This window comes from Ambystoma mexicanum, chromosome 13, assembly GCF_040938575.1.
Source record: "Ambystoma mexicanum isolate Mex_15411 chromosome 13, UKY_AmexF1_1, whole genome shotgun sequence".
Lineage (NCBI taxonomy): Eukaryota > Metazoa > Chordata > Amphibia > Caudata > Ambystomatidae > Ambystoma > Ambystoma mexicanum.
This window is the reverse complement of record NC_090938.1, coordinates 742,746,442-742,760,082: the sequence shown is the minus strand read 5'-3', so window position 1 is coordinate 742,760,082 and position 13,641 is coordinate 742,746,442. Positions and strand designations below refer to the sequence as shown.

At 46.8% G+C, this 13,641-nt stretch overlaps 1 protein-coding gene across 1 annotated transcript in view; it reads left to right on the top strand.

Annotated features, from left to right (window-relative positions):
* The window catches only part of LOC138521879 (E3 ubiquitin-protein ligase TRIM39-like), a 121,258-nt gene that overhangs the window by 4,647 nt on the left and 102,970 nt on the right, over window positions 1–13,641 (top strand). The window contains exon 2 of the mRNA XM_069635041.1: window positions 1,187–1,282. Coding sequence (XP_069491142.1) covers window positions 1,187–1,282 — 96 coding nt within the window. The remainder of the gene's footprint in view (window positions 1–1,186; window positions 1,283–13,641) is intronic.

Genomic DNA, 13,641 nt, shown 5'->3' with positions numbered 1-13,641 from the left:
CCATAATGGGTGGGGGGGCCACTGGGTGGACGCCCCCTCGCCCATTATGGATGAGCCGCCAGGTTCGGACTGGCCTATAGGGCAATAGGGCAATGCCCGTACCAAAAATGCAAAATGCTAGTGTAGGCCAGTCAAAACGGCCCCTTTTTTGGCCAATGTGGGCCAGCTTGATGAGTTACTTCTCTATGCAGCTGGTAGTTTTGACCATTGTTGCTGAATGAAAATTCTTTAAATATCACAATTTGCTTAACAAAAAACACCCCCTTGGGTACTATTCAAACAGTCTGTGACTAAAGGAATGAATATCCATTTGCAACTGCGGGCTGCTTTTTCATTGGTGCCTGAGACAGTTGTATTGTCCACTCCGACCATGTGAGCCACCCCTGCCCATTTCCTCCAATCTTAAAAAGAAAAAGAAAAAAGATTTTGTTTTTTTACATTTCATGCTGGGCTCTTGCCACCCGCTCCCCCCTGCCCCCCCCCCCCTCCTCTGGGACGGGGCCGCGCCCCACAGTTTGAAGACCTCTGTTATAGACTATACATTAACCTGTGGGAGAAGCAAGCTAGGAGTCTGAGGGAGAATTCTTCATAGTCTGTACATTAGCATATGGGAATAGTAAGGAGACTGAGGGAGCATTCTTTATAGACTGTCCCGTAGCCTATGGGGGAAGCTAGAAGTCTGAGGGAGCATTCTTTACAGACTCTCCATTAGCCTATGGAAGCACCTAGGAGTCTGAGGGAGCATTCTTTATAGACTGTCTGTTAGCCTATGGGAGCAGCAGGGAGACTAAGGGAGCATTCTTTATAGAAAGCATTAGCATATGGGAGCAGCAAGCAGTCTGAGGGAGCATTCTTTATAGACTGTACATTACCCTATGGGAATAGTAAGGAGTCTGAGGGAGCATACACTCTAGACTGTCCATTAGCCTATGGGAGCACCTAGGAGTCTGAGGGAGCATTCTTTATAGACTGTCTGTTAGCCTATGGGAGCAGCAGGGAGTCTGAGGGAGCATACATTATAGACTGTAAGTGTGCTTAAGAGAAAATACAGGGGGCTTTCTTCATAGACTATATACAGGTGTAGGGAAAGAGCTAGGCTGTCCTGGGACCCTTCTGTCTTGTTGTCTGTGTAGATTATTTATTTACAGGAAATCATTTGACTAACAAACTGGTTTTATTCTTGTAGGATAAACTTTACAGCCACATGGAGCATCTGAAAAAAGAGCTGAAGGGCCTGCAGGAGTGGGTAGAGGAAGAAAGCAGGAAAGCATCCGAGCTCGAGGTGAGAGCAATGGCTTCATATATGTGTAGAGCGGCTCAGGGCAGAGAGGCTCGAGGGAGCCTTCGAGAGTCCATGGAGCAGTGCTGGGTGGGTGAGATGCGAGACATCCCCTGAGAGTACAGGGAGCAGTGCTGGATGGGTGAGATAGGAGACATCCCCTAAGAGTATTGAATTGAATTGATTGTTTATTTATATTGCGCCTATACACAATGTGTTTCAAAGCACTTCAAGGCAGGGAGGGAACAAGGGAGAATACAGTGACATTCTTATAAGTCCTTGATACATTAAGAATGTGAAATTAACTATCATACTCGGCCTGGCGACATTTCAGATAGTGCAAGAGCTTTTGACAGTGATAAGGGGGATGGTGGGGTGGGAAGGAGAATGAGACAGACAAGCAGCTACCTTACTAGGCCTGATGACAATTTTGGTAGTACCGGAATTTAACAAGAGGTGGGGGGAGGGGAAACGGGGAGAAGGAGAACAAAACAAGAAACTATCCTACTTAGCCTGACGACAATTCAGATCGTGCTGGAGAGGGAGAGGGAGGAAAAAACAAGTGAGGGGGGAGGAGACAAACAAGCTGCTATCATACAGTTCGGCGACATTTCTGATAGCAAGTGCTAAGGATACAGTGAAGGGAGGGGGGAGAGGAGAAAGGAGGGGACAGCAAGAAGAGGGATTTAAATAAGCAGACATCTAAGCAAACAGGGGGGGGCGAGATACAACAGGCAAGCATACAGGCAACCAGGGGGGAGTTAGAGAAAAAGGATAGAAAGAGAGGTAAGGATAGGCAAAAAAAGAGGATTGCAACTAAGCCAACTGAATGAAAACACTGCCAGATTTGAATTATGCTAAATGCATGAAAACACAGCCAAATCTGAATTAAGCTAAATGCATGAAAACACAGCCACATTTGAATTGAGGCTAAATGCATGAAAACACAATCAAATTTGAATTAAGCTAAATGCATTAAAATACAGCCAATCTGAATTAAGCTAAATGCATTAAAATACAGCCAATCTGAATTAAGCTAAATGCATGAAAACACAGCCAAATCTGAATTAAGCTAAATGCATGAAAACACAGCCACATTTGAATTAAGCTTAAATGCATGAAAACACAGCCACATTTGAATTAAGCTTAAATGCATGAAAACACACCCACATTTGAATTAAGCTAAATGCATGAAAACATAGCCAAATCTGAATTAAGCTAAATGCATGAAAACACAGCCACATTTGAATTAAGCTTAAATGCATGAAAACACACCCAAATTTGAATTAAGCTAAATGCATGAAAACATAGCCAAATCTGAATTAAGCTAAATGCATGAAAACACAGCCAAATCTGAATTAAGCTAAATACATGAAAACACAGCCACATTTGGAAAGCACCCAGATACAGAAGTTAGAAGTGGGTGTGAACATGCAGTGGAATCAGAGGTTCAAACATGGGGGACAAGCAGAGAGGGGGGCTGAGGCACAAGGGGGTAGAAACGTGCCAAGAGTAGGGAATGTACCCATAGTTATGGAGGAAGTGTTATGGAAGTCCAGATTTCAAGGTAGAGTGAGGTTGCAGCGTCAAGGAAGTTTGAATGCAGGGGTGACAAGAAAATACCTCAAGTAGCATTCTGGTAGCGGACATGAAGAAGACAGGGGCCTTAGATGCAGGCCTTTGAGGAAGGGCCGGCTCCGCACTGCCGGTGCCCCCATTGGTTGAAGAAGAAAACGAAGTAGCCAATGGGGCGTGCTCGCTGCAGGAAGTCAATGCAGCAGGATTCAATGCAGTAAGCGAGCCGCCATCTTGGATGTGGCCGAGTGCCACAGGGCCATATGGGATGAAACAGAGGTGCCCTTGAATTGTCAGGCACCAGGTTAAAAAAACAAGTGCAAAACGGTCAAACGGTATTCCGTAACCATAGTGAACAAAGCACTTCAATTATGCAGAGCATTCCATCCACGGCAAACAATTCAGAAACAGTAGCGCTCGCACACAGAATGAAATTATTGGCATGATATTGGGGCCAATGCTGGAGATGTGAGCCCCAGTGGCTTACCTTCGGGAGAAACACGGATTCAGCTGAAGTAGGGACCGCAAATGCGCACAGCGTGCAGAACAGCTGATTCAAGGTGAGGAAGCAGAAGAGAGCAGAGCCGGAGGGGAGAGATACGAGACATCCCCTGAGAGTACGGGGAGCAGGGCTGGAGGGCAGAGATATGAGACAACCCCTGAGAGTACGGGGAGCAGAGCTGGAGGGGAAGGATACGAGACATACCCTCAGAGTACGGGGAGCAGAGCTGGAGGGGAGAGATACAAGACATCCACTGAGAAGTGCTGGAGGCGGGAGAGATTAGACATCCACAGCCAGGTGGATGAGCTGGAAAGCCGACATGGGGCGTCCTATGAAAGTAACAAAAAGCATAAATGGGGGTCAGAGATATAAGGGGTCACCCGAAAGTTACAGATAATGGAACAATAGCATAGAGACCTGCTGTGGATGCCATTCCATAGTAAGAGAGGTAGAGAGCCACGCAGGCAAGCTCACACGAGGCCGGGACTGGAAGTGAGACAAGAAGATACAGGCTAGATGACCTCAAGAGCACCAGATCATACCCCTGCAGTCAACAAGCATCTGACGGACACAGACAGTGGTGCTCCAGGTGACATGTCTGCTACATAGAAGTACGATCCGCGCCAAGCAGTGACTCTGTATCGTCCAAAGATGATCAGAGGAAAAAGGGCTACATATGGACGCTGAACAATTATGTGGCTAAGGAGCATAGCCCAACACTGATCATGCACATTAATGACATCCCTGCTGAGTTCCTCATCGACGACGGTAAACATCCTAAGTGTGGAGGCATACAACAGGCTCCCACAGCCCCAAAGCTAACCGTCGACCATAGACATCTACCTGTATGGGTCCACAACACCCCGGCCATGCAGAGGAGTAATTTCAGCAGTCTGCTCATGCAAAGCACATGCAGCACCCCTCCAGCTTCACGTGCTCAAGACAGAGACCAACAGTGGGTGTATCCTCAGCTTCAAGACCGCAGTAGACATGGGGCTGGTACACGTCGCCTACCAGTTGAAAACACCTGTCTGGGGTGGCTGTTAGTTTGGTACTCTTGTTCAAAGGAGGATTGCCTAGCATTTCAGTGCTGGACTGCTCAAGTGGGCGGGACAAAGACTGATATGCAAATGGTATTCCTCCTTTGTGAAAGGTACAGTGAGGTAAAACATGTCGCTGCGGACTGAGTGGGTTTATTCCCACAGAACAGGTTATCATTCCGTGTTCTTTCATGCAGAGGGGCGCCCTGACCTCTTTTTAAAGTTAAAAGGAACTTGGGGTTGGTCACCCTAAATTACCTACAGTTATCCAGACGTGAACCCCTTGCTTACTGTCCTCAGAGAGGCACAGCTCCACCTCACTGATGAGCCCGGACTAAGCAGAAACACGTGTCTGGGGTTGCTGTTGGTTTGGTACTCTTGTTCAAAGGAGGATTGCCTAGCATTTCAGTGCTGGACTGCTCAAGAGTGCAGGACAAAGACTGATATGCAAATGGATAGTCCTCCTTTGTGAAAGGTACAGTGAGGTAAAACATGTGGCTGAAGATTCTGAGTGGGTACATTCCCACAGGACAGGTTATCGTGCCGTGTTCTTTCTTGCAGAGGGGCGCCCTGACCTTTTTTTTGGATATTGAAAGGACATTCACAAAACTGTTCAAAGGGCTCGGCAAAAGCTCAGAAACTGCAAAATGCAACTTCATATAGACCCCGACGTCTAGCCGATAGCCCAACACTATCGGGGCATATCAGTCAACATACAGAAACAGGTGGAGGACGAACTCAAGAAACTATTGGACCAACACATCATTGAACCCGCCATAGAGCCCACACCCTGGGTATCCCCCATAGTACCGGTCCCCAAAAAAGCAGCCGAAGGGTCCATCCAGCTATGTGTAGATATGAGAAGGGCAAATGAGGCGATACAAAGAGAGAGACATCAGGTGCCTCGAATCACAGACATGGTTCACTTACTCCACGGAGCAAAGGTGTTCTCGAAACTAGAACTCACAAAGGGATATCACCAGCTAGAAATTGTCCCCGAGTCGGGATACATCACCACATTCTTGATACATATGGGCCTATTCTGATATAAACGACTCAGTGTCAGAATATCATCTGCACACAAAATCTTTCAGGACGAATTTCACAAGGTCATATGACATCCCTAACTGCTTAAATTACTTGGATGACGTCCTGGTCTTTGGAAGATCCACAGAGGAACATGATGCCGTACTGTACCGATTATGTTTAGCGCTTGAGGTGGCGGGGCTGACAATGATCAAAAACAAATGCGTGTTCCGCAAGGGCTCATTAAGATTTTTCGGACACCTCTTTTCTGAACGAGGCATGCGACCTGACCATGACAAAGTAGCAGCGCTCAACACCACCTCAAGACCGCAGAATGTGTCTGAGCTACACTCGTTCCTCTGGCTTTCTAGCTATTGCTCAAGATACCTGCAGGACTACGCCACCATTAGTACGTCTCTCAGACACCTCATGAAATGTGACCAGGCATTTCAAAGGACAAAGGAATGCCAGGAAGCCTTTGAGAACATCCGTAATAGCATTTTGAAGGCAGAGGAACATGGCTTATTTCCACACTGACAGAACCACAGAGGTGGTCGTGGACACCAGCCCAGTCGGCCTGTGTGCCATTCTGACACAACAGGACCAGGATAATCCACACAACTCGTACATAGTGACATATGCCAGCCGGAGCCTCATGCACACAAAGTAGGCATACTTGCAGGCTCGAGAAAGGGAGCCTGGCCCTTGTGTGGACCTGTGAGTATTTTCATTTGTTTCTCTACAGAAAAGCGTTCAGTCATCACGGACCACCATGCCCTCCTTCGGGTGATTGAGTCCACATCTGCCACCTGTGTCATACCTGTGCTGGATCAGATGCTCTCGACATATGATGGAATCCCCAAAGTCATCAAATTGAACAATGGTCCTCCATTTACTAGTCAGGACTTTGCAAATTTTGCAAGGTATATGGGTTTTCAACATAGGAGGATCACACCATTATGGCCACAAGCCAATTGAATTGCAGTACGATTCATGGCAAACATCAAACGATCTCTGCAGGTGGCCAACGTCACCAATAGCCCATTCGAACAAACCCTATACCAGCTGCTCAGAGAGTACCGACACACCGCGCCCAGCACCGCAGGAGTGTGTCCTGCTGACCTCATGTTTGGGAGAGCAGTATGTACCCGACTGCCAGAAGGCCCGATTACTCTCCCCAAGAGCTCACTATAACCGGCCCGGCCCCGTTATCGGGAGGAGAAAAAGAAAATTAAGGACAGGGCTGATGCCAGGCGGGGAGCCAAGGTAAACAACATAGTGGTGGGAGCCCAGGTGGTAGTGCGACAATCTAGAGGTCGGAAGGAAGATCCCACTTTTGCCTCTGAATGGCTGGCCATAACACATAAGAGAGGAACAATGCTGATGACACAAGGAGGGTCTCGCAAGACAATCACATGAAACACCTCGCATTTCAGGAAATGCCCAGGTGAAGAGACGCACACGTAGTACCCCACCCGAGCTGACCGGAATAGCTCAGACTCAGGAGACTAGGCTGCCAGACCCGGTGATGATCCTGAGGCAGCAGCGCCAGGACAAGAGAGACGCCCTCAGCGATTTTGCATAAAACCCCATCGACTGATTGAAGAGATGGGGTAAAATGTTTATCTATGGTGTTAAAAAGGGCGAGATGTAATGTTGTGCAGCGTAGTACAGCCCATTGCTGTTGTTGGGTTAGGGGAGGAGCCACGTTGGGCCAAGCGGGGAAGGAAGTGACGCAGGGCTAGGGAGGGATTCTGGGATGAAAGGGGAGTTCAGTGTTAAGTTAAATAAAGACGTGTCTACACGCTGCACCGGTGTCCGGCATTATCATTGGTAACGGAGTGGTCCTCCGTTGCTGTGCAGAGGTTGACCCTCACATTATCCTGTATATAATGCTTAGCAAGTTTGTGTAACATCAATTCACACTTTTTTCCACTTGATGGCAACAAAGCAACACCACACCACCAGCAAGGCACACCCAGACGAAGCAGGATGTTTCGGCGCGTCCGTTAGGGTGCAGCCGTTAGGGCACAGCCGTCAGGCACAGGGACTGTTAGGCACCGGCATGTTTTGGCGCAGTGACTTTCGTATCAATGTGGCGGTGCCCTGGCATGCAGGCTGCTGAGCAGAACAGCCTCACCAAAATGTCCTGCTTCGCGAGAGATCTGCAAGTGACCTGCTGCACGCCTCGTCCCTATACGGGAGGGAGTGACAGTCAGGCGAAAACCTCTCTGGGAAAACTCACCCTAGGTTCTGAAATGCACGTCGTCACTGCCAACTGGATGGCATGACCTAGGTGCTTTCAGCTCAATTGCTCTTTCCAGCTTTTCATTTTCATGCAAAGGCAGGGTTCGAAATTGAGGGGAGCTGGAAGCTATTTAGATCCTGCTTCTAGCATAGTAAGGCCTGGTTAGCTTGAAACCAACAGCTACCAGGAGATACATTTGGGCAAACTGGTACCTTCCAAACATGTAAATCTGACATTTACTTTGAGTATTTGAGAATGTTAGTAAAGAAGAATTAGAACACATCTAATACACATTGAAACACAATGGTTCATACAAAATGGACAAACATTTTAAGGAGCATCTCTGGTAGCTCCTAGTTCACCTGCGGTGCTCCTGCCTACAAGGTGATGCCCGACACCCAGGAGCTGCTTTTAGTTCCTTCTCATCGAATCTCAGTTTCAAACCCTGCAAAGGTGCAAAGATGAAGTGCATTTTGGCTAAGGGCCTAGCTCCATGCCAATATATAAAAAATATGTTTGATATTTAAAGTACATACATGTGAGATATTACTGCTCTCGAGGGACGGCATTATTGCCCAATACGTGGACAACTTGTCCTCGTGGGGGCAATATATATATTTATGAACCCCACAGTTCATATTCAATTTGTTATCCTGTGCCCGTTAGTTAGGCCAGCGCCAAATTTGTTTTTGCGCCAATCTGGCTGCTGCGAAAGGGGCTCTGCGCCCTAAGTGTTGCGCCAAAAGGCTCATGCCAAAACATAGCGTACTGCACCCAGAGAAGCCATTTGAGGCTGCACTTTCACCTGGCAGAGCATCCACCTCTTATTTCCCTGCAATGTGACAGCATATATGGCGGTGGCCTCCGATGTGGGTAAACGTAGCGGACCACTCACCACAGAGTTCTTCATCAGCGCTCTGACAGTGAAGGCCTGGGTTTGCTTGGTGCTGCTGCCCAACCCCTCTTTCCTGCAACCGGCCTTCTCGTGGGCTGCTTTCACCTGCGACTGTTTCTGCTGCTGTTCTGCGACTATCGCTCTCGGGACAACAGCCTGTAGTGGGGTGGAGGGGCTTGCGTGACAAAGGTGTCGGGCTCCAAAAGATACTCACTCCCATTCTCGGGGACGTGCATTCTGGATCCCCACAACCATTTAGACTCGTGGCTGCAGTCTTCCTCCCTAAGATTGGTGACGCATTGTTTTCCATTTTAGGACGAATAATAGGGTTTTCTACCTGCTAAAAGAACGGGACAGGCCACTACTGAATAAGACACAATGCATATATGCTTGTGTAATTGAAAATCACATCATCGTCCTGATGAAGGCTGCTTATCTAATACACCACCGTTGGTGACGAGACGGCCGAAAAACACTGTGTCGACTTTTCTATACAACAACCACCAGCACAGCTCTAAATTGGTAGGCCCTATACAACTAAGGAAATGAACTGGAAAAAGACACTGTAATTCAACAGTGTCCAGATTTTGTGTCTAAGAAAGATGTTTTATTTTTACTGTATAAACTGTTATGTTGAAGGCCTTTTTTCTGTCTGGCCAAATGAATGTGTATAAAATAATGTTTTAGATATGTGTTCCCTGTAAAGAGAGATGTGTACAAGATTGGTAAGTACCGAAATAATAAAAGAGATATTTTTATGAAAAACTAAAATAGGATGCATGGTACGTGCTACAAATTAAGAAAGCATGACAGAGAAATTTGGAGCAATGTTTTCATCTTTCAAGAGAGCCAGTGAGAGATGGCGTTTCAAGCAACACATAACTTTGTGAAGCACATTTCATTATGGAGTAGGAGAAATACAGAGAGAGAGAGAGACAGAGCCCAGAGAAAATATTGCTTCCTGCCCCCACCAAAAGAGTATAACTAAAAAGGACACGCACTTGTCTGTGCCCGCTCACCACTAAGAGAGTAGAGCACAAATCCCGTCATCGTGCTGCCTACTCTACACTAACAGTCCCACTGCCCTGCACCCCCTCTGCCAAAGGATACACGCCAAGCCACCTCAACCTCCAGGTCCACTCCCCGCCCCCTCTGCCCATGGATACACACCAAGCTACCCCAGCCTCAAGGCCCACTGTCCTGCCTCCATCTCAAAGCTCCCTCTGCCAAGGATACACACCAAGCTACCTCAGCCTCCAGGCCCACTGCCCTGCCGCCCGGCTCCAGCTCACACTGCCACAGGATACACGCCAAGCTACCTCAGCCTTCAGGGCAACTGCCCTGCACGCCCAAGCCCCAAGCTCCCCCAAGCTCGGGAGGATAGCTCAGAGGCAACGTGCTCGCCTTGGAAGCAAGACGACACGGAGCAACACAGGTTCGATCCCCAGGTCCGGGCTTATAAACCTCTGGGTATTAAGCGTGTTATAAATAACCCATCATATCTACCAAAGGATACATGCCAAGCTGCCTCCAGGCCCACTACCTGGCCTCTTCCCCCCCACCTCCCTCTGCCAAAGGATGCACGCCAAGCTACCTCATCCTCCAGACCCACTGCCCTTCAGGTGCAGGGGAGAAACCAACACTTGTAGACTGCACTCAGAGTGCTGTTTGGTTGCATCACTTCAGAGACTGCGAGAAAGAAGACGTTTCTCTCCCTGAGCTTTTAATCATTGTATCGCTGTTTTATCAAAGGACTTTATTTTTTCTACTGGATGCTGTAAATCCTGCCTACAAGCACCTGGGATTGCATAAAAGGTGCGGGCCGCGCAGACCCGCATGCGCACACTCGTAGAGTGCACTCGGAGTGCTGTTAGGCTGGGAGGTGCTTCTGCAGAGCTCCTACGAAGGCCTTACCGTACTGAAACAGAACACTCTTCTGACTTCAACCCTTGTATAGAGACAGGAGTAAGTGGCCAACTATTTTGTTAACCTAATATAACTTAATTAATAGGGAATAGGTCTTATGCCTATGTATTGAAGTGCACAAGGCTGGCAAAGTTGCTCCAAGCACCTCGCCTTGCAACTGATTCTACAATTAACTGTCCATTGATGCTTCTGCTGCAACCGATAAGTGCCTTGCCGCCGATTATTCTACTGCGGCCATCCTCAGACATTCGCAACTTCCTTCAAATGGCAGCGCATGGATCTTTGACAGGGGTTGTGCCAGCACAATCAAACCCAGCAGTGGATTTCCATGAATCTTTGAATCCTGTGACAAGTGAGCGCTTAATCACGTTTACGGACAATCTGGATTCAGCCATTTTAGCAGGAGCGATAATGATGGATGCCGCTGCTGGTCCATTCCCCCCAGAGACCATACAAACTTTAGACTTAGGGTAATTGGTAGCGAGGCTCTAGGAGCATTTTAGCCCAAAGAGATGCTGAACACATGTTGGCAGCTATTGCCAGCAAAAACAGTGCAGAGATTTGGTTTCTGTTAAACTTTATGAATAAAACACAACATGTGGCTTTACAAGTTAACCCCATAACCGACGAGACCTGGGTAGCCCATTTTATTGCACTATTCACCCTTGATTTTGGTAACGACAATGTTCAAGGAAAGGGTGACAAATCATGAGTGGATACTTTCCTTTGACTTGGATGACATCTTGGAGATTATAGCTAAAGCTACTAACTCACGAGCAACGGGTCCAGACGGACTATCAAACGCAATGTTTAAGGCTTATCCACAAGAATGGGCCCATATCCTGGAAACTTTGTTTCTTAGAATCCTCAACATGTTTCAGTTCACAACTCATTGTTGCAGAACATTCATTGGGAGCATATATAATTTCCAACGCTATGTAAACACACAAATGATTCAACAGAGCATTGCAATGGATAGGCTGATTTTTTTGTAGAAATCTGCAGGTGACAAAAGTATTTTAAAAAAGGGAGAGAGTTATTATCTCAAATTACTGTTATTTACTTTCAATGTGGTATGTATCTCTGAGGAGATTATAATTACCTTTCCTGGTGAGATTACTATCTTAGTATCCTTTCCATCATTGTCCCATAATGGTAAATCCCCTGAGTACAAATGACAGGGGCTACCATTAATTTTGTAGCATATAATGAATTTATGAAGAATATGTCATATGATCGAATGATGCTGATAACTCAAGAACAGCGCTGCTTATCTTAAAGTTTAAAATTTGAAAATACCTTAGTGTCACGTCTTTATCTTGGCTTTCATCCTTGCACAAATATTATTTCTTAATTTTATAGATCTCAAGCATTAGAAATGCATTAGTTCTTCAATCTGAAAGTCATTGAACATATTTTTTATATCAAAAATGTTGTCAAAAATAACTTTTCTTTTTCTTGTCGGATTTAATTTAGAAAGAGATCATGTCTAGAATTCCCAGCACTAGGGTAAGTAATTCTGGTACAACGTCCTTTCGTCGCGGGATATTTTTTCGCGGAAATTTTTACCGTGATTTTTTTTCAAAAAAACCCATCTAATTTTTTCAAAAATGGAGGGTTTCGGGGGGAACCCCCCGCCCCCAAAATAATAAAAACAAAAATTCAATGTTTTTTTTCAAGAAAAAAAAATTGGGGTATAAAACCCTGCGAAAAAACATCCCGCGATGAAATGACATGGAACCGTAATTCTGTGTCACAGGACCATCAAACTTTCTGTGTTATAGATATTCAGTTTGAACCTCACTTCATGCCTGTTGATAAAGATATACCTGTTACTACCCCTATTGTCGATCTAATTTACTTAAAATTGACACATATTGCTAATACTGAACTAGTTACTTACTTACCATAATCACGGCACAGTCCGTCATGAATTCTCCAGTATTTCCACCTCCCAAGAATTTTCTCGTTTGAAAAAACCCAGTATTTTATGTCCCTAGCTAAGCAATTGTCGTCAAGGATGAATTCCCACTGCTAGACCAGCAATCTCATTCGGCTGCTGGAACAACCAAGCAACTGTCTCTGAGGGAGATCACATACTATTGAGCACAGCGAAACTGGATGTGTGCAAATGAAAAAAGTTGTAGGGGTACACATATTGGTAATAACAATGTTCTAAACCAGACAGAGAGAGGTTCTGGTATTTGTGCCCCTCTAACACCCATTCTGATCCATAATAGTGGAATGACTAGACCAGTACTCTCACCCAGTCCTTGCATGAACTTGACGGCCATTTCTAGAGGAACAATCTATGAACTAGAATGTTACTGTCAGTCTGCTGACCATTAGCTGATACATCATTGTCCATCTGGGGGTGGGGGGGTGCTGTTGCACAGAAAATGGAGTAGCAGCAGAGAAGTGCCGCCCGCCCCGGGATTGAGGGCCCAAAAGGTATTTGCACCAAAAACGGCAGTGCTAAACCTTGGCACAAAATCGATGAGGAGGTGAATCCTTGTGGCACACGTGGGTGAAGTTTGGAGGTCGGGGAGGACCTGTGGAGGAGTGAACGGAGTGAGCTCCGGAATGGCTGGGAGGAGGAGCTCAGGCTGAAAGTAGTGGACCGGTAGGTTGGGACGCAGAGAGAGGGGCACAGGGGCCTGGAACCAGGCTGGAGCTGGAATATCAACACAGTCCTCTGTGTGGAGGTGGGAGATAGAGACCCCCCCCCAGCTACCCCTCCTGGAATCACAGAGTCCTGAATCCTGAAGCTTAGATCCATTCACAGTGCTTTGAAGGAGTGAGACTCGGTGACAACAGAAAGTTTACCTGCAGAAGCAAACTGGACCTCGCCCTCCCAGAGTCCGACTCCTGTCAGTGTCCATGACTTCCTAACACATCTATTCCCACCTGGGAGCGGAACTATAGAACCAGAGACTGCAGTATCTCTGGAACACATCGACAACCACAGCCAGCTATGGATTACCACCTACCGCTAGCTGACACAGTACACTAGCAGCCAGACACTAGCACCAATGAGGGGTCGGGTCTACTAATAACAACCACACATACTTACAGTGGGCTTGGGTACTGTAAGGAAGGCATGATATCAAACAGTGAAGACAGACACAAGTGATCACAGTTCAGGGGTGT